Source organism: Neoarius graeffei, chromosome 2 (genome assembly GCF_027579695.1).
Source record: "Neoarius graeffei isolate fNeoGra1 chromosome 2, fNeoGra1.pri, whole genome shotgun sequence".
Taxonomy (NCBI): Eukaryota; Metazoa; Chordata; class Actinopteri; order Siluriformes; family Ariidae; genus Neoarius; species Neoarius graeffei.
In genome coordinates, this window is record NC_083570.1 from 58,674,859 (window position 1) to 58,696,375 (window position 21,517).

General features: G+C 43.6%; 1 protein-coding gene across 6 annotated transcripts in view; it reads right to left on the bottom strand.

Annotated features, from left to right (window-relative positions):
- The window catches only part of neo1b (neogenin 1b), a 329,393-nt gene extending 308,396 nt beyond the window's left edge, over positions 1–20,997 (bottom strand). For all 6 annotated transcript variants that reach the window (XM_060914523.1, XM_060914522.1, XM_060914525.1 and 3 more), the window contains exon 1: positions 20,639–20,997. In XM_060914523.1, coding sequence (XP_060770506.1) covers positions 20,639–20,711 — 73 coding nt within the window. In that variant the 5' untranslated portion in view covers positions 20,712–20,997. The remainder of the gene's footprint in view (positions 1–20,638) is intronic.
- Positions 20,998–21,517: the final 520 nt, after the last annotated feature.

A 21,517-nucleotide genomic window follows, 5' to 3' on the forward strand; every position in this document is an offset into this window, starting at 1 on the left:
ATAATTTTAATAAACTCCCCTTGTGACATAGAAAGTGGAGCCAAATCTGAATGACTTGTTGAAGCACATGTTTTATGAAATTGGCAGCTCAAAAGAAACTGACTGTGTTGTCTTATTTCAGAGTTTGTAAGTTGATAGGCACTCCAGATACCCAAATGTATGTGGCACAATTTTCCTTGATACGTCCCCTTTAGGGCGGTACGGTGGTGTAGTGGTTAGCACTGTTGAAGAAGGTTCTGGGTTTGAGCCCAGTGGCCGGCAGGGGCCTTTCTGTGTTGAGTTTGCATGTTCTCCCCATGTCTACGTGGGTTTCCTCAACAGTTCAAAGACATGCGGTTAGGTTAACATGGGGCAGCCATGGCTTGAAGGTTGAGCTGAAGTGCCTTTGAGCAAGGCACCGAACCCCCAACTGCTCCCCGGGTGCTGTCGCATAGCTGCCCACTGCTCTGGGTATGTGTGCATGCGTGTGTTCACTGCTTCAGATGGGTTAAGTGCAGAGGAGGAATTTCACTGTGCTTAAGTGTACGTGTGATCAATAAAGTTGTTCTTCTCTTCTTAAGAGTGCTAATGGAGTTGTACTGGATGTTACTAGGAACGCATTACTGTGCAACACGCGTGTTGTGAGTTTTATATCTATCCTCCTTCATGAAAGTGAAAACTACGGTTCCCAGTATACACCTCGACAGTGTTAGTGCTGCTCTCTACATTAACATATTGCCAGATGCTGCTTTTCTTTTTCACATTTTCTCACTTGACTTCATGTCAGTGTTGAACATTATGTGATTTTAATATTCCAATCATAGCAGACTAAAAGCACCATTAACGCAGTGCTCTAAAGGCACTGCAGCTTAAAAAAAAAAGGGAAAAAATAAAACAAAACAGGGAAACACTGCCACTGCACAATGCAGGGAACATGGCACGTGTCCAAGTAATTATGCCTACAGGTGCATCAGTGAGAGTAAATACACACTGACCGTGTTAACGCTTCAGTAATGACTGATTTATTAATAGGGTGTAATTCCCTATTTACTGAAACAGTTCTGGTAGAATGGGGCACTGTGGCCAGTCTCATGGCCTTAGGGATCCATCTGAATCTTCACCCTGGCTTTATCTGGAAGGTTAATATGACATCTCTCTCTCTCTCTCTCTCTCTCTCTCTCTCACACACACACACACACACACAATAATGAAACTGGCATTTCATTACAGAATTCTCCTGCTTTCTGTAACATGACAGAAAAAAATAAATATATGACATGTACACAATGCATATTCCTCCATCACATGCTCAATTTCAGGCTGCTTTATTGGCATAAAGCAAAGGAAATAATTGCAACAATCAAAAACAAAGAATAAATTACAAGCCTCCGGATGTACTCATATTCAAAACGAAAATACTCCAATACAATGTGACATATTTCAATACCGGTAATATTGTCTGGCATTGAGTGGTATCTCATCTCATCTCATCTCATCTCATTATCTGTAGCCGCTTTATCCTGTTCTACAGGGTCGCAGGCAAGCTGGAGCCTATCCCAGCTGACTACGGGCGAAAGGCGGGGTACACCCTGGACAAGTCGCCAGGTCATCACAGGGCTGACAGCATTGAGTGGTATATCAGATATATTCTATTCATCTAGCATGATATTGAGCGAGTCGGAGAGGAGTTCAATATCATGCTAGCTGAATGGAATATATCTGATATACCATGAAAAAAAGCCAGCCAATATTATTATAATAATACATACATACTCTCTTCGTATCAGCATTCTTGAAAGCCAGTGCTAGCTTACCTGTGACTCGGTGCTGTTAGCACAGCAGTGCAATCACCTTCCAGCTGGTGTAGCGTTCATCAGTCGTGTTAGTGAAGACCAATGCCAGCGTAGTCAAGCCAGTGCAAAAGAGAGCAAGTAGCACAGGCTAACGACCGAGAAACTAAGATTTTTGTCTCCAGACTCTTCTTCCACACATGCTCAATGCAGCATTTTCACTCATACATTCATTTCCCTGTGTAACTTACTTAGTTACTTTTAAAATCAACATCGACAACTACACACAATGGAGCGACTTGGCAGGCAAAATTCTCTTAAAATCTTCCGTATTTAACGAAGCAAACCTGGCGGCCATGTTTATTTACAAATTGTCACAGTTGCTCGCTAGCATGGAAGTTTTACATCTCCAACATGTCTCTTCTCCAGGTTTTCTCTTGCAAATATGCGTAAAGAATATCTAATGAAGTTCTGGTAGCCTTTCGGGTGTTCAGCACGTCTTCGGTTTCAGTTTTCAATTAATTGATATAATGCTTAATTATAGCATAGCTATTCCTAGCAGTAGCACTGGATTAGCCTCGTCTTTTCTCTTTCCCAGCAGACAAAGAAATGATTGTGCACATGCGCAGCAGAAAAGTTGTCACTGGATATTCGCAGGAGCTCCGATGTGTGACATCATGTTGCCTTGACAACGTGCAATATCGTAACAATATTGCACGTTCATTCTCAATTGGGTAGGGTGACGTAATACACGTAGGATAAGCGATATGCTAGCAATATTGCAGGCTATCGAACCAAATGAATGAAACCCATTAGAAAGGAATAGAACACGTTTTTATTCCATGGAAAAAGTGTCCTGTATGTGTAATAATACGTGATGTATGACTAGTATACATCGACAGGAGGTACCTGAGCATCTTCCTACTATCGCCTACATAACCCGCGCACCTGTGACAGGACATGCGTATGCAGAGCAAAGACGTGGAGCAGTGAAGCGAGCATGCAGAGAAGCGGAGAAACTGTCGCACTTGAACAGTTCAGGTCAATGAACAATGAGACACGCAAGCTTCCTTTTTCACTCCGGCATCCACACTGGAGTCAAGGTGAGGTCACGTAGCATGTTGCGTTCGTTCTTCCCCAGTGCTGATCTGATCCTTGCTCGCTCATATCCGCTACCATCACTCTCTCTGTTAAAAATGCTATTTAAAACGGGATAACATCTTAAATATAAACTCCGCTCGAGGAGTTCTTTGATGGGAGCAGATGGCAGCATCAAGAGGGGCAAAGAAGCAAAGTACTTCAGCCATGAGTACTGCAACCTCCTGCTGTCTCCACCAAAGCAGCCACTTCCTGTGTCAAATTGGCATCACTCTCATACATGTGTGTGTGGTGAATGAAACGAAGAACACACTCTCTAGACCCCTCATGAGTACAGAATATGCAAATATAAATATGTTAAACAATCACAAGGGCTCACACACAAATCAAGAACAGAGCAATTTGTTCAGGAGAGCGTCCCTGGAGAACCTTCTTGCGTAAAGGGATATGTATTCCTGTCATACCACAGGCAGCATTTAATTGCACGCCTTAACTTGTGTTTAATTAGCGACAGTGATTTCACTCTGACTGAAGCGGCCCTGCAGTGGAGCTAGATACATACTCACGCACATATTAAAAAAAAAAGAAAAACCACACACACATTTATTATCCACTGTTAATAAAGGATGAAATTAATTAGCTCACTGACAACACAGAGTTACCATATAATTAATTCCCATCACTCTTTTGAGAGCAATATCTTTACTGAGGGATTGGACAGTTAAGACAGGTTCAAACGGGAGTCAGTTTAAGCATGATCCAGAAACGCATGGCTCCTGTGGTGTATCGGGGGACGAAAAGTGCAGAGAAAGTACACAGAAAGTCAGTCAAAAGAAGATTAAAGATGTGCTAATTACCTGACGTTTATTACAAACATCAGTCACTTTGCAGTCATGCTCACTTATGCTTCTTTGAAACAGCACACTGTACAAATGCTATAGCAATATTATAGCAGCCATGTTGCTATACATGGTACTTTCTGATATTGTGCGCTCCTCTGTGACGGCATAAATGTATGTTGAGTTGTTTGCTCTGAATACCTTTTAAAACAATAAAAACATTTTGAAATAAATGTTGCTATATATGAATATATTCTGTATATTTTGTCCTGGGTGGCACAGTGGTGTAGTGGTTAGCGCTGTTGCTTCACAACAAGAAGGTCCGGGTTCGAGCCCCGTGGCCGACGAGGGCCTTTCTGTGTGGAGTTTGCATGTTCTTCCTGTGGGTTTCCTCCGGGTGCTCCGGTTTCCCCCACAGTCCAAAGACATGCAGGTTAGGTTAACTGGTGACTCTAAATTGACCGTAGATGTGAGTGTGAATGGTTGTCTGTGTCTATGGCCCTGTCCACACGGCAACGGATTCAGGTGAATCTGATAAAACTGTTTATCGTTTCGGCCTGGTGTCCACACGGCACCGGCGTTTTGGGTGCCCCAAAACGAAATCTTTTGAGAACGGGTTCCAGAGTGGAAAAATCTGGCAACGGCGCTGTTGCGAAGTCGTCTGGATGAGTAGAACAGATTTGTTTACGATGACATCACAACTACATGACTGTCAGTGCTTCACGCCGGGTAGAAGTGTAACAAACTCGATGCGAGTTGTCAACAAATCCTATAACTTGGTTCATGAAAAGCGCTTACAAAATATTTTCACTGCTTTCCAAAAACAAAAACAATCCCGCCAGCAAAAATAGGGAAAAAAAGAGGAGCGATCTCACCTCTTCAGATGTTGGTTTAAGTCCGACAATACATTCCTCAAAAAGGGCGTAGAAGAACAAAGTAATCCATCAACATGTAGCATTCAATTTATTCCGGACCATTAAAGAATTCTGGAGGATATCAGAATGTTGGCGTACTGGCTTCCATCTACCCCCGTTCATTCCTCTTTCCGCGTCTTTTGTTTTACGCTACTGATTAATAATCAAAACTTTATGTGGCTGATGCTACAGATGAAGGGGTTTATGCGCATGCGTCTACTTCTTCTATTGTTCTGGTGTCTTCGATGGGACCGTCTTACAGCGCACGTAGAGGTGTGGCATGTGTATTGCATCGTTTTCAGCAAGCGTTGCGTTGCCATATGTACCTGATATTTTACTGATCCGTTGCCCATGTGGACGCGATATTTAAAAAATAAAAAATCTCATTGCCGTTGTCGTGTGGATGTAGCCTATGTGTCAGCCCTGTGATGACCTGGCGACTTGTCCAGGGTGTACCCCGCCTTTCGCCCGTAGTCAGCTGGGATAGGCTCCAGCTTGCCTGCGACCCTGTAGAACAGGATAAAGCAGCTAGAGATAATGAGATGAGATTTTGTCCTTTTTCTCTATTGCCATAGTACTGTCTTTGTTTAATCTGCACTATCATCATGTACTTTAATACATGTTGTACTGTTGTTGTTTACAGTTCCACCACTTACGTTTCAGAATAACAACTGCTACCTCACTTTATTGTGTTACTTTATATGGCTCTACACCGCTAGTTTATGCACACCGCTAGTTTATATGCACCACTAGTTTATGCAAACCACTAGTTTATACGCACCACTAGTTTATGTGCACCGCTAGTTTATGTGCACCATTAATTTATACACACCATTAGTTTATAAGCACCGCTATACTGTAAAAAATGTCCGTAGAATTAACAGTGAATTTCTGTAAAATCATGACATAAAAAACTGTAAATACAAAAACAATGAAGCAGTGTGTAATTTACATCAATATACTGTAAAACTCCTAACCAAATACCACTGTTAATTTAACAGTAAGAATATGTTGAATTGATCATTTTTTTTGGTAGAATTTACAAATTGTTGTAGTTTAAACACAGACAAACTGTAATACTAAAACAGAATGTGATAGTTAAAATTACATCATTGCCCTGTTAAAAAAAAAAAAAAAAAAAAAAGTCAGTAGAGGCTCTCCGGCACATTTCGTAAAACTCTAAATCAAATAAAATATCTGTCTAGTAGATCATTGCTTGTAACCATCATTTTGGAGCCACAAAAACCAATAATCGAGAACACTCGCAATTCATTCCTAGATGCTTTTTTATTGTACAACGAATATCCGTAAAATTAACAGTATTGATTATTGTACATTGAATACCTGTAAAATTTACATTTAGTTATCATTAATTGTACATGGAATCCCAGTGAAATGTACAAGTTATTCTGTAATGTTGTTTACATTTCACTGTATTTTTAACATGATTATTCTGGCAACCACAGCTGGCGGTATTTTTCCGTAAAAACAACGGATTTTTTTTACAGTGTAGTTTATAGACACTGCTAGTCTATATGCACCATTAATTTATACACACCACGAGTTTATACACACTAGTTGTCAGTCCGGCGTGCTTTGGTACGCACACCTGAAGAACTCTCTGGCGCATCCTGGACTGCGTACGCGTCAAGCAACCTCTCGCACACGCGCCATTAACGACACACACCTGCACATGATTGAGGAGCAATATGTGCACCTGTGTAAGGACTGCTTAGACACACACCTAGCGCAAAGTATTACACCACGTCAGTCACGCATTACCGAGCCTTATATTGCCCATGTCTGATTTCCTGGTTTCCTGATTTCTATGCCTGTTCCTCGTTCCTGTTTTCTCTTTTCCTGTGACATCCTGTTTGTGCTTCGCCCAACCTTTTGGCATGTCTTCATGTTTATGAGTCTGCCTGCCGATTTGAGAGTGTTTGCCTGTGTGCGTTTGCACTAGTGTAATAAATATAATTCTGCACATACATCCACCTCCTACCTCGCACCTGACAGAATACTTTGTCAAACAATAGCTGTAGCGGAGTTGTACCAGTACACCATTCCACACCGCTTCCAGGTTTCAATATCTCAGCCCCTTGCCTTGTATTTCCAGCGGCATTTTGGAATGAGTCCCCCAGCACCCTATTATGGAATATATCATCCTAATGGATTCAGCTTGCAGTGTCACTTTTTCTATGAGGACCTCCAAGAGCCCAAGTCACCAGAACCTATCTGGGTGAGCTTTATACTCACTTTTATTTATGGACGAGCACGCCAATGGGTGGATTCCCTCATCAGAGTAGAGCACCCATGCTTCTGGAGCTTACACACTTTTTTAGCCATGCTCAGGTTCATCTATGAACCTTTGGAAAAGGAGGCCCACCATGAAATTTTTTGGGAGGGGGCCATCACGCCTGAGGCTGACGCAGAGGCAGCAGAGGAGGCCGTTGCTCCAGAGCTCCCTCCAGTGGCTGACACAGCAGCAGTGGAGGCCGTTGCTCCAGAGCTCCCTCCAGTGGCTGACGCAGAGACAGGAGTGGAAGCTGGTGCTCCAGAGCCCGTCCTAGAGGCTGTCGTTCCAGAGTTGGTCTCACAGCCAGAGCCAGCACCTGAACCCGAGCCTACATCAGAACCAGCACCTGAACCAGAATCTGTTCTTCAGTTTGCATCCGAACCAGAGCACCAGCCACTGTCAGTGCCAGCACCAGTTCCAGAACCAGTGCCAGCGTCAGAGCCAGAACTAGTGCCAGTGTCGGCTCCAGAACCAGTACCAGCGCCTGAGTCGAAGTCAGCTCCAGTGCCAGCATCAGTTCCAGTGCCAGCGCCAGCATCAGAGCCAATGCCAGTGTCTACTTCAGAACCAGTGCCAGAGTCAGCTACAGTGCCAGCGCCAACATCTGAGCCAGCGCCAGTGTCTACTCCAGAACCAGCACCAGAGCCGGAGTCAGCTCCAGTACCAGAGCCAACGCCAGCGTCAGAGCCAGCTCCTGAACCAGCTTCAGTGTTGGCGTCAGCTCCAATGTCAGAGCCAGCACCAGTGTCAGATCCAGAGCCAGAGCTGGAGTCAGAGCCAGCGCCAGTGGCTGTTCCAGAACCAGTACCAACAACCAGAGTCTGAGCCAATGGCAGAACCTGAGCCTGTTCCAGAACCAGTGTCCAAGGACGATGGAGCTGCCTCAGCTGGTAATGATGTCGTCTTCCCACCACCACCCAGCCATGAAGGCGTCGTCGTTGTCCCGCTACCACCCGGCCATGAAGGCGTCGTCATCCCACCGCCAGGTCCTAACCAGCAATGCACTAACAGAGCTCGAGCTCACTTCCAGTTCTGAGTCCGAGTCAAGTCCAGAGTCTGAGCTCACTTCCTGCCCAGAACCCAAGTCATCTCTAGAGCTCAAGTCCAGTCCAGAGCCCGAGTCAAGTCCAAAGCTCGAGCACACTTCCAGCCCTGAGCCCAAGCCAAGTCCAGAGCTCAAGCTCGAGTCATCTCCTGAGCCCGCGTCCAGTTCAGAGCTTGAATCCGAGTCCAGTCCAGAGCTCAAGTTATCTCCAGAGCTCGAGTCCAGCCCAGAGCTCGAGCCCACTTCCAGTCCTGAATCCAAGCCAAGTCCAGGGTCCAAGTCAAGTCCAGAGTCTGAGTGTGTTTCCTGCCAAGAGCCCAAGTAATTTCCAGAGCCCGTGTCCAATCCAGAGTTTGAGTCATCTCCACAGCTTGAGCCCAAGTCCAGTCCTGAGCTCGAGCCCAAGTCCAGTCCAGAGCCATCTCCAGAGCTCGAGTCCAGTCCACAGCCCAAGTCTAATCCAGAGCTCGGGCCCGAGTCCAGTCCAGAGCCATCTCCAGAGCTCAAGCCGGAATCATCTCCAGAGCCCAAGACCAGTTCAAGTCAGGAGTCCAAGTCTTGTCCTAAGCTTGAGCCCAAGCCCCCACTGGAGCCAAGAAAGATGGATTTTCGCTCCTGGAGGGAGCTCTTGGGGGGGGTTCTGTCAGTCCAGCGTGCTTTGGCACGCACACCTGAAGAACTCTCTGGCACATCATGGACTGCGCACGCGTCAAGCTACCTCTCGCATGTGCGCTGTTAACGATGCACACCTGCACATAATTGAGAAGCAATATGTGCACCTATATAAGGACTGCTTAGACGCACGCCTAGTGCGAAGTATTACACTACGTCAGTCATGCATTACCGAGCCTTATATTGCCCATGTCTAATTTCCTGGTTTCCTGATTTCTGTGCCTGTTCCTCATTCCTGTTTTCTCTTTGCCTGTGACATCCTGTTTGTGCCTCGCCCAACCTTTTGGCATCTCTTCACATTTATAAGTCTGCCTTCCGATTTGGGATTGTTTGCTTGTGTGTTTGCACTAGTGTAATAAATATAATTCTGCACATACATCTGCCTCCTACCTCGCACCTGACACTAGTTTATACACGTCACTAGTGGATGTAATTCTAATCACCACTGATTTTCCGTTAAAGGTGCTTCTGATAAAATTGGCGTCCCTTCTTCCTTTTCATCTTTATCTCACAGGCTTTCATATTTAAGTCAAAGCTTATATTTCTGAAAAGTATCATTTGCCATGTCCACAGATGATGTCGCTCAAGCTACCATAGTAACCGTTTCAGGAAGTGGAATTTGACCTGCCAAATACAGACGAGCAAAGTGATACATACAGTGAAACGTCTCAGTGCTCTTATTGTAAATATCGGCACTCCTGGAACACCGATCAAATAATTAATAATTATTTGATAGTCTGAAATACACTACGAGATTTTTTTTAAAACAGGGCAGACTGTATTTAACATCCATCCATTATCTGTAACCACTTATCCTGTGCAGGGTTGTGGGCGAACTGAAGCCTATCCCAGATGACTATGGGTGAGAGGTGGGGTACACCCTGGACAAGTCGCCAGGTCATCAGAGGGCTAACACATATAGACAAATAACCATTCACACTCACTTTAGAGCCACCAATTAGCCTAACCTGCATGTCTTTAGACTGTGGGGGATCCAGAGCACCCGGAGAAAACCCACACTTATGCCGCTTTTCCACTACAAACGCGGCTGAGTCGGGCTGAGCCGTGCCGTGCTGAGTCGGGCTGAGCGGGGCTGTTGGAGTTGCATTTCGACTACAACCGCGCTGAACCGTGCTGGCTGGAAGTGGGTGGACACATTGGGTGGAGTTAGCGAAAGTGGGTGGACGTCAGGTGATGTCGTTAAGCAGCGCAAACAGTGACATCAGTGATCTTTTAAGCGGTAGTCTCACGACCCGGATAGTAAACAATAAACATGGAGGACATGGAGTCGTTAGTGTTGCTGGTCTTGGTGCTGTGGCTTGTTGTCACCGACAACGCGGACAGATACTGGCAAGAGCGTATAGATGAGGCGAGGCGCATAAGGCTTCAGAAATTCTCGTAATTCATAATTCTTCTTCTTCCGGGTTTGCGGTGTTTACAGATCCCAGCGTGCTCGCGGGGCGTGTGTGGCCATGTGAGGACACTCCTCCTCACCAATCAGTGCACAGGGGAGTGTCTGCTCACGCCTCCAGCCTCACTCGGCACGGCTTGGCTCGCTTCAGCCCTACTCCAAAACCGTGCGAGTTTTAGGGGCTAAGCAGGGCTGAAGCGAGCTGAGTCGTGCTGGTTTTTGGTAGTCGAAACGCGAGCCGTGTCGGGCTGAAGTGAGCTGAAAAAGGGTAGTGGAAAAGGGCCTAGAGAGAACATGCAAACTCCACACAGAAAGGCCCCATTGGCCACTGGGTTCAAACCCAGAACCTTTTTACTGTGAGGCAATAGTGCTAACCACTACACCACCATGTATTTAATAGCCAAAGGCAAAGAAACTGTGTGTAAACTGTGTGAGAGTCGGGGTAAAAATTAAAAAATTGTTGAATTTCATGTGTTCTCCTTTTTGAAAATGGGAAACCGTAAGCAAATATTTTATGATGTACCAAACCTGTACCAATGAAGTGTTCATTTGCTTTAGTGCCACATGACAAAGTAACATTTTCCACTTGTCTTTTACTCGGCTACGTCTTGCCCAGTGGGTTTTAAGGGCATTCGCTTGTTTTTCTCCAAAGACAAAAAAAAAAAAGTTATATCACACAGAACCATGAAAAGGCCCTTCCCTGGAGAGATGAAGCTGATACTCCATAAAACTAATGAGAAGGAAAGGTCAGTTTATCATTCACAAGCCACTGCCAAGCCTGAGTGCATTTTACGACCACTGTGGCCTGTGTGTAGCGCTACTGTAAAGCACAGCATTACTACCGGCTTTAATCTCTTAAATCATTCATTCATGGAAGGTGAAAGTATATATGGTTTCCCCAGCAGTTCAAGAACATCATTTCAACATGTTTCCACATCAGGCTGGAATTGCATTTTTGATCAATCTGGTTTTATCGTCGAGATCTGAGGCTTGCTATAAAGCAAGAGCTGTACACGTTTCCTTTTTTAACATGTGACGCAAAACTGACAAGCAAGTGGTAAAGCCTCCATATTAGCAGTTCCCGCAAACGGACGCCACTCCATCCGTTTACATTTCAGAGATTCACTTGGCAGATGATTTTACCCAAAGCGGATTAAAAATGAGCTTGGGGGGGTGTCATGGCTCAGGTGGATAAGGTGCCATACCATAAATCCAGGGACCTGGGTTCGAGTCCGACCTGAGGTCATTTCCCAATTCCCTCCCCGTCTCTCTCTCCTGCTCATTTCCTATCTCTACACTGTCCTATCCAATAAAGGTGAAAAAAGCCCCAAAAAAATCTAAAAAAAAAAAAAAAACTGAGCTGACTAGATGAAGAGGGCCATACTCAAGCAACACCAGTGGCAGGAGAAATATTTAAGCTCTCGATTTTCCCATCAGGCTTCACCTTTGGGCCACTACCCCCGCTCTCCAGGACCACTCCTTTCTAGCACACACACACTGCAGTGCTAAGAAGACATGGCACAGGGATCAGCAGTGTTTTTGTTGTACTCAGAGAGGTACACACCTCATTCTAGAGAAAATCCTCTCCTGTATGTGTGAGATTCGGTGTAAAATTGTATACGCTGCACAAACCTTCAGCCACACACACATACAGCGGGGTCCAGAAGCCCGAGAGCACGAGTGAAAATGCTTTTATTTTGCATTCATTTCTAATTTAATAACAGTTTTCATTACAAATTATATTATTGATAAAGCCGCGAGTGAAAAGTAGAATCTCTGAAATATTAACATGAAGTTCAGAGTTTCTCTGTATTTGGTGCGTCTCCTTTTTGCATTAATGATAGTATGCACTCGAGCTGGACTCATTAGGTTCCCTCTATCTCTTTCACTTTCAGACCAAAGGAACTTTTCCACAGTTCCCGGAACTGTTGGAGGACACTGCCCCTTTTGTGTATCCACACTGCACGAACTGAAAATGACTGCAGCTCTTAGAATGCTGTTTTGAAGGACTTTTTTAGCTCCTATTTCAGGGTAGGTACTCTCCCAGCACAAGACGAACCATGAGTGGTGAAAGTGAACGGTGATTAGTCCAGATGACGGGTCGAACACATGAGCTAATGCAGGCTGCCAACACCCAATGTTAACCAAAGCTAGCCAAAGTTAGCCAACAGCTCTTAACATTAGCATTAAAAAACGAACAAAAAGGACAAATGGATCAACAGCGAACTCCAGGCATTACTGAGCCTATACACGATGGAGGAAATTCAATGCAATTTTGATGCCTCTAAATGAAATATAATAAAAATCTTACTTAAACTAAATGTTCTTGTCTGTTTTCGCCATCACGTAAGAAAACCCTCAGCCTATAAAATAATAATCCACACTCACATGTCAGGCAACCAGATTTTCATCAAACACTATTTTCCACTACAAATTTGCTCTTCATGTTGTAAAATAAAGAATTTACTCTCAGCACGTAACACTTCCTGGTCTCCCCCTTTCTACAGCACAGTGGAACAATCCTTTTCTTTAGAAACATACAGTGGATATAAAAAGTATACACACCCCGTTAAAATGATAATTTTTTTTACATCAGAAAAACTGGCAGGGGGGCGGCACGGTGGTGTAGTGGTTAGGTCCGGGTTCGAGCCCCGTGGCTGGCGAAGGCCTTTCTGTGTGGAGTTTGCATGTTCTCCCCGTGTCCGCGTGGGTTTCCTCCGGGTGCTCCGGTTTCCCCCACAGTCCAAAGACATGCAGGTTAGGTTAACTGGTGACTCTAAATTGAGCGTAGGTGTGAATGTGAGTGTGAATGGTTGTCTGTGTCTATGTGTCAGCCCTGTGATGACCTGGCGACTTGTCCAGGGTGTACCCCGCCTTTTGCCCGTAGTCAGCTGGGATAGGCTCCAGCTTGCCTGCGACCCTGTAGAACAGGATAAAGCGGCTACAGATAATGAGATGAGATGAGATCAGAAAAACCTATGAGACCACGATAAATAATTTCAAAACTTTTCCCACCTTTAATGTGATCTATAACCTGTACAATTCAATTGAAAAAACAAACAAATCTGTTGGGGGGGAAACATAAAAAATAAAAAATGTACAATAAGCTGGTTGCATAAGTGTGCACACCCTTAAACTAATACTCTGTTGAAGCATCTTTTGATTTAATTACAGCATTCAGTCTTTTTGGGTCAGAGTCTATCAGCCTGCCACATCTAGACTTGGCAATATTTGCCCACTCTTCCTTGCAAAAGTGCTCCAAATCTGTCAGATTGCGAGAGCATCTCTTGTGCACAGCCCTCTTCAGGTCACCCCACAGATTTTCAATTGGATTTAGGTCTGGGCTCTGGCTGGGACATGTCATGCTGAAAGATGAAATTCCTCTTCATCTTCAGCTTTCTAGCAGACACCTGAAGGTTTTGGGCCAGAATCGACTGGTATTTAGAACTGTTCATAATTCCCTCCACCTTGACTAAAGCCCCTGTTCCAGCTGAAGAAAAACAACCCCAAAACATGATGCTGCCACCACCATGCTTCACCGTGGGTATGGTGTTCTTTTGGTGATGCGCAGTGTTGTTTTTGCGCCAAACATACCTGTGGCAGCAGGGGCATGGTCAAGCGGCAGTCTGTGAATGGAAGGCAGAGTCAGGGAAGGTAAGTGACAGAATCACTGCACCTGACGGGAATTAACCTGTGTTTGTGTGTCTTCCCCAGTGACCGCACCCTATAAGAGGAGAGGGAGAGCAGAGGAAGGGAGCCCTCTCCCCAACCAGAACGCTTGTGTGTGTGTGACTGGGAGAGCAAAGTAGACACTGAAAAGTGCAAATAAAAAGAGTTTAAGAGAACTTAGTTCTGGCCTGCCGTGCTTCTGTGCTCCACCCACCTTGAATGATTTCTATAATACCTTTTGGAATTGAGGCCAAAAAGTTCAACCTTGGTTTCATCAGACCAGAACACATTTTCCCACATGCTTTTGGGAGAGTTGATGTATTTTTTTTGCAAAATTTAGCCAAGCCTGGATGTTTTCTTTGACCCTACCACATAGTCCAGAATACGGGAGATTGTTGTCACATGTAGTACACAACCAGTACTTGCCAGAAATTCCTGCAGCTCCTTCAGTGTTGCTGTAGGCCTCTCGGCAGCCTCCCTGACCAGTTTTCATCTCGTCTTTTCATCAATTTTGGAGGGACGTCCAGTTCTCGGTAATGTCACCGTTGTCCCATATTTTCTCCACTTCTTGATGACTGTCTTCACTGTGCTCCATGGTGTATCTAATGCCGTGGAAATGTTTTTGTCCCCTTCTCCTGACTGATACCTTTCAACAATGAGATCCCTTTGCTGCTTTGTAAGCTCTCTGTGAACGCTGGCTTTTGCTGGAGGAGGCAACGGAGTAAATGTCTGAACTTTATTTGGGGTTAATCAGAGTCATTTTAATTGATGGCTGGTGTGAACCCAAAAAGCCTGAATGCTGTAATTAAATCAAAAGGTGCTTCAACAGAGTATTAGTTTAAGGGTGTGCACACTTATGCAACCAGCTTATTGTACATTTTTTATTTTTTATGGTTTCCCCCCCAACAGATTTGTTTGTTTTTCTATTGAATTGTACAGGTTATAGATCACATTAAAGGTGGGAAAAGTTTTGAAATTATTTATCGTGGTCTCACTTTTTTTTTTACATCAGAAAAACCTATCATTTTAACGGGGTGTGTACACTTTTTATATCCACTGTACGACTGAAACGCGACACATCAAAATGGACAAGTTTAAACCCCACTGTTGCTAATCTGCTGTTTTCACAGCTGAACAAAAACACTGGTGGACAAGACGCACACTCATATGAAAACAACAAACTAATGACGTCGCTATAGCAACCATCGGCCAGCTCACATCACTTCAGCGTTCCAACTGACCGTATGAATGCAAACAGAAAGAAAGCCCTTGAATGCATGTCGTTCTCGGAGAGCGTCCTAGTGGGCAGGTCAACTCAATAAGTCCTTCGAACTGTTTGGTCTGAAAGCACCTTTTCTCAAGGTTATTAAGATAAAAAAATGCTATATGTTACAGAAAAAAAATATCAGAAAGCGCAAAGCCCCCTTTCCTGAAGACATTTCCACTGCAGAAAACTTATTGACTGCCATCACTGACACCCAAGACTCAAACACTAAAATCTCCTTCCAGAAAGCCTTGTAATAATCAACAATTAATTTTTTTTTAAATAAAATCATGCTTTTAAAGCTAGACGGCCTTTCGATTTCATAAAATCGGTGAAATTCAGTTCCCTCTGAAATGTGGTCATTGTGATATATGTTTATTTCTGTAATATCTCACAAAATATGAGGCCATTCTGTGGCTGGGAAGTTATTTAATTTGAGGAGATTCCCAAGCAAATAATGTGCATGAAATCGCTCGCTTCGCGCAGTCAAACAGACAGAGGAAGTCCGTGTGCGCATGCACAGGTTTGCCTTTTTCTTCTTCTTTTGGGTTTTACATCAGCTGGCATCCACAGTGTTGCATTACTGCCATCTACAGGTTTACCTTGACCGTGCACTGACAGTTACATCATTCTGTCACTAAACGAACAGCTGATCACACCGAGGTGCTCGCTGACTGCCGATATTTATTCGTTTGGTCCTGCGTTTCCTTTCCTTCACAACATAACGTCTTTTCTTCTCGCTTTCCGTTACTGTACCGTGTACTGTAGTCTTTCGTGTTTCATTTGCACACTCACGTCCTCCATTTTCCTCTTCTGTTTCAAATTTGTATCCCACAATGCCTTGCATGAACGGGGAAAGCCCACCATGTGATGCATGACATAGTATCTTGAATGGTGAAGCAGGAAAAAATAGTGGAGAATTTAGGGCCACATGGCCCTAAATTCATTAATTGTTCCGTTTTAAAAAACTAATAAAATTGGAAGTCTGCGATTCAAATTCAGTAATTTTCAGTTCACTAAACAAAAATAATTGGGTGTCAGGGAAAATTCTTTTTATGACCTACGCTTGAAAAATCTGAAAGGCAGTCTACCTTTAAAACAGTTTATTAGATCATCTGCCATTCAGGTCCCTATGAATGAGGTGTTACTATAGAAATAATAATGAATGTATTAGAATGAGCACATTAATATAAACCTGTGGTTAAAATTACACTATTGTTAGTGCCGCTATTATAGAACGTCTGACCAATCAGATTGGAGAAGTCAACCTCACTGTAGTATGAAGAAAATTAAAAAATGGGTACTTTTGGTTCTGAATTGATTAACTGACTGAGCCACGTTCAAAGCTAGTGGAAAATCCTTGATTTACACAAACTTGCGACTGGATCACAGTAATTCTGTATTAACTCACCAAACCAATATAAATGTTAATATAACACTTAATCCATTATTCTATCCATATAATGCCCTAATCTTTGTTATGCTGCTGAGCAACCAAAGCCTATGGTCAACAGACTACATGGCATGACGCACAAACTGTGTATAACAAAAATAAATTCAATAACACAGTGAACACTAGATTTTATCATATTGTTCTGGCCACAGTTTTATAAAAGCAGTAAACCACTCGAGGGTGTGCGTTACATTGATCATATTCTGGGTAAATGCATTTTGTTAGGCATGAGATGATGCGGAGTGATAAAAATTACTGTAGCACACACCTTCAAGTGGATTCTTGCTTTAATAAACAACACAGCATTTATCATATGTACTAAACCTCAATCTTTAAGTGCAAGTATCACACACCTTTTCTTCGCTTCACTTATTTTAAATTCATGCGCGTTAGCAGCCAGGTTTGAGCAAAGTTGTTTGTAGTGAAAACGTCTATAAAATATATTATTATATGGCACAAGCTACATCCGGTAAAACTGCGCACTCTGATTGGTTCCTTGGCGGGCAGAATTTTCCCATAATGCCCGTGAGTGATTACGGACTTTCTTTCCAAGGCGCTGGCTTTCAACGTTGCAAAAAAACAAAAACAAAACAAACAAACAAAAAAGATTAACTGGAAATCAAAACGGAATCAAAAACAGCCAAAACACAAAAGACAAACAAGAATCACAGAGTTATTCAAAAAATGAGCCACGAAGAGCTTTCAGAAACCGCTAACCGCTCACAGAAATTCAGTTTTGAAACCGCTAGCCGTTTATTCTGCATGCGTGACTCAACTGCATTACAAATATGACGTGACTGAAAGCAGCGTCACGCCTCATTATCATGACCGTCTATTTTAATCTTAGAAATAAACAAGTCATATAATAAACTCCTTATTAACCTCGCTTGCGAGGTCTTTACGGGAAAATATCAGACTTTTTGTACGGACTGAGCAAGACCTTGGTCCGATATTTTCCCATAAAGACCTCACACTCAGTTAATAAGTAGTTAGTATGTGCACACTTCAGACCAGTGTGTAGATCGTCACCTTTGGCTTTTCCACAACTTTAGTCCAGTAGTCCATTTTTTATTTAGTTTTCAGATTAAAATTGACTTTTTAATTTGAATTCTTAACAAAATTAACATTTCATGATACAATTCTGAACGCTGGAGGAAAAAAGCACAATCTATAACACAAGACTCTAGATAAGCCTCAAAGTGGACTGAAAGACGGCCCTTTCAATTTCTCACGAATGGTTGTCAAGACCGTCAGTTTCAATTCCCATACACAGCTTTGCCCACCGCCCCCTGGATGTTTCACTTTTTCATTCCAAGCCTCTTGGCCTGTCAGGCAGCTGTCAACAAAAGCTGTGTTGACCAAGTTAAAGTCAAGCTTTGGCCTTTAACCCTTAATTCTACTTTTTCATAGTCTTCACAGTAGAGCTTCAAAAAATCAACAGAGGTGTTGAATAAGCACCAATAAACAGCTAGGCTTTCTATTCACTCAGAACGTTTGGAGAAACCAAGAGAAACCCTTAACAAGCCAAAGATGTTCTGCCATGATAAACAGCAGCATGAGATGCAGCTGAGCCTGGAATCTGCCATCTATCCCACACCCACAAATTTACTGGCCTCAGTCACGTCTCCTATCCAAGCCGCAGCGTTCCAGCGTGTTCTCCTGCCACTCAACATGGGTTCCAGAACGTCTCGCCAACATGAGTTATAGGATACTCATCCAAGCAAGCAAGGTTGGACAAAATAGCACAAACATGTGCTAGAAGTTCAAAACCAGTCAGGATCATTTGGGATTAAACACTAAAGCATGCAAGCTTCTTAAAACGTTTAGTTGAGTTAATTTGAAGAAGTGAAAAATCATTTGAGAGAATTAAACACCACACCACTGACAAAGATTTGCCAAAAAAAAAAGAATCCTCGTCCATTCTCCATAGCTGAATGAGCAGTGCTCAATGAATTGCATCGTGCCCCAAATGAGCGCTTGAATGAATACCCTGCCCTGTCCGTGTCTACATGTTTACGCATGGGTTTAATTAGCCAGGTTGATTAATCCATCTCAGGCAGTAAGCTAGAATGAGGGGAAGATGTGAGAGGCAGCAGAGCGACAGCTGAGAGAAGCCTGCAGACACCCTGCTGCCTCTCCCATTCACACGTAGACAAGAGCACACGGATAGGACGTGTTGGTGTGTGTGTGGGCGAGTGAGCGAGTGTGTGGGTATTCTTGATCAGCTGCAGTCACTCGAACCTCAGCACAATGCTAAGTAGTAGTATATCTCTGCGAGCGAGGACACTTATTTCCCATCGGGTTTGGTGAGATGGCAGTAAAACGTCTGTCATCTTCACCAACACTGATTAGGATTAAGCTGCTTTGGAGATCAAAGACGACCCCCCCGACCCCCTGCAGAGAGCTCAAGTGTGACAACGGAGATCGTTCTAGTTACAGATGTCTCCATTTCTACTCATTACTTGGCCTGCCATATGCAATTAAGAAAAAGAAATCCTAATGATAAACTAACTACACCTAATGATAATGTAATAAGGGGATATTTACACTTCATTTCATCAGGCTCTTTCAGTTCTGCAGCACCAATGTTTAATCCAAAGCTACACAGCCCAATAAAATCTAATCTAAAAGTCATCTGCAAATAAGCAATACCACACTGCTGCTTTGCTTCTTTCTCCAGAGAATTACTGGAGTACATATCACGCATATTGTCAGTGTTCGACCAAAATGATCCCAAATCAAAGAGAGGCATCAGATAACAGAACCAAAGCGCCAACTAGGCTAAAAACAGAATCTACAGTTTATAGTTCAGACAGTTGCTTGAACTGGTTTCTTCCGCCCAATATTGTTTTACTGTCCTAAGTATGTAGCCTGCATTGTTCTTGTATTTTTACATTTAGTCTCTTGCCCTTTATGGACAGCGATGCCACCTCACAGCTTCAGGGTCCTCGGTTCAATCCTGTGTTTGACCTTTCGCCAGTTCTCCATGTGTCCATGTGGGTTTCCTCTGGGTTCTCTGCTTTCCTCCCACTTCTTTAAATAAAAAAAAAACATTTGCCAGTAAATGGACTATGCTAAATTGCCCCCAAGTGTTCTATGGGTGTGCATGGTGCTCTGCGGAATGCTACTATCCAGAGTGTATCGCTTCCTCGTAGCAGTATTCCAGCTCTGAATCCATCGTGGCTGAAGATGAATGAACGAACAAATGAATGAACGAACAAAACGTTGCACTCGTCTCACACGTTCATGTCTTCGCGCTTGCTGATGTATTGCTTTGTCGCATCATGGTCCTCCTGAAGACACGTTTCATTCCAAGGTACATATAAAAGTTCGACAAAGAGAAATTCCTTTACGAAACCTTCTGGAAGTGTCAAGACAGATTATCGAGAGTCTTTCTGAGAGGACTTTGACGGACACCAGAACGTGTGTGTGTTTAAACAGACGAAACTTGTTTTCAAGACGAACTTTTGGTTGGTAACTCGAAACGTGCTACATGAACGAAACATTCTCCAGCACACACACAGTCACTTCTACAAATACAAGAGCTCAAACATTCAGTGCCAAATCTATCTATCTATCTATCTATCTATCTATCTATCTATCTATCTATTGCTCATGTTAAAAATGACACAGATGCAGAGGACGTCAAAAGTCTGTAAAACAGATGTTGGAAAATTGAGGGTTTGTTGTTGGTGAGGGTTTTTTCCCCCCTCAAAGACCAGATACTGGTGTGATGTGACTACTTCAAATCCATCCATCACTCCTTCTGAACACTCCTCCAGACACACGACTCTTCAGCCCGATCTCTCCTCGTCTCACCACTCAGTTTTCCCTGGAACAAATCTAAACACCCATCATGGTGTTGAATGCAGTGTGGACTGACTTATTTGCTTTTCCTTGTAATAATTCACCAAACAGGGGCTCAAGACCCCCAACAGAGGTTCAAATAGTAATATTAATCATAAGTACATACTGAAAGACTGTAATTCTTGGGGGGGGAATGGGTTAATAGTAATAAAAGTATCACCAGCCCTGGACCCTCATGAGGAACACTGCAGTGTTGTTCTCCTGGTGGTACAAACCTTTCTGAAGCCTTCAGATCACAGAGGATCAGCAACAAATGAATCAAAACCTGGCAGATTTCACACTAAAACAGGAAATGGGAGAAAGAAAAGGTCTGGAAATGACAGAGTCGAATGCAATCTTACCTTTATCTGCAAGAGACCTGAGAGTAAGACCTGAAATGAAAAGGAGCAGCAGACGCGCTCGCAGCTCCGCCATCACTTCCACAAGAAACAAACAAAAAAGTACAAAAATATAGATGTGTGTGTAAAACCACGAAGGGAAAAGGAGGAAGCTGCTCTTTGCTGCAAAGTTCAACTAGAAAACCGTGCAGGAATTTCACAGCAAAACGCCGAGAAAAGCAGAAGCCCAGAGAGAAGGTGTGAGTTGTCCTGCAGGAGACACATTGAGACGCGCTGCTGGGGGAAGCAGAGGCAGAAGAAGGGGAGAGGTTCCCAGGTTCCCGTCCCTTTGGGTTCAACTTAGCGAGATGGAGCTGCAATGGAGACGCCGAGGGAGGAAACGCCACAAGGCGTCACATTACAGCTTTAAAGGGCTCATGAAGTCACAGAAATGAGCAAGAAATGTTTTCACGGCTGTAGCTTGGCTCCCTGCACACACACACACACACACACTGCAGAGTCGCTGTGCTGTGATGGTGAGGAGGTTTGTAGTAGCTGCTGGTTGATGAAAACACCCGGCAACGGAACCGGACACGAGTGGGATTCTGGAGTGTGTGTGTGTGTGTGTGTGTTTATATACTACTGAGGACCAAATGTCCCCACAATAATAGTAAAATCTAACAGTTTCAGCCTTGCGGAGACATTTGGATGGTCCCCACAAGGAAAGTGCTGTTGCTGTTTGTTTGTTTTTGGTTTTTTTTTCACAAAAATTAAAAAGAAAAGAGCCAAAAAGTCTCCTTTTCATTACTGAGGTTAGGGTTAGGTTTAGGTGCAGGCACAGCATGAATTTACTGTAATAATTGTCAGTTGAAGGTCCTCACAAGGATAGTGAGACAAACGTGT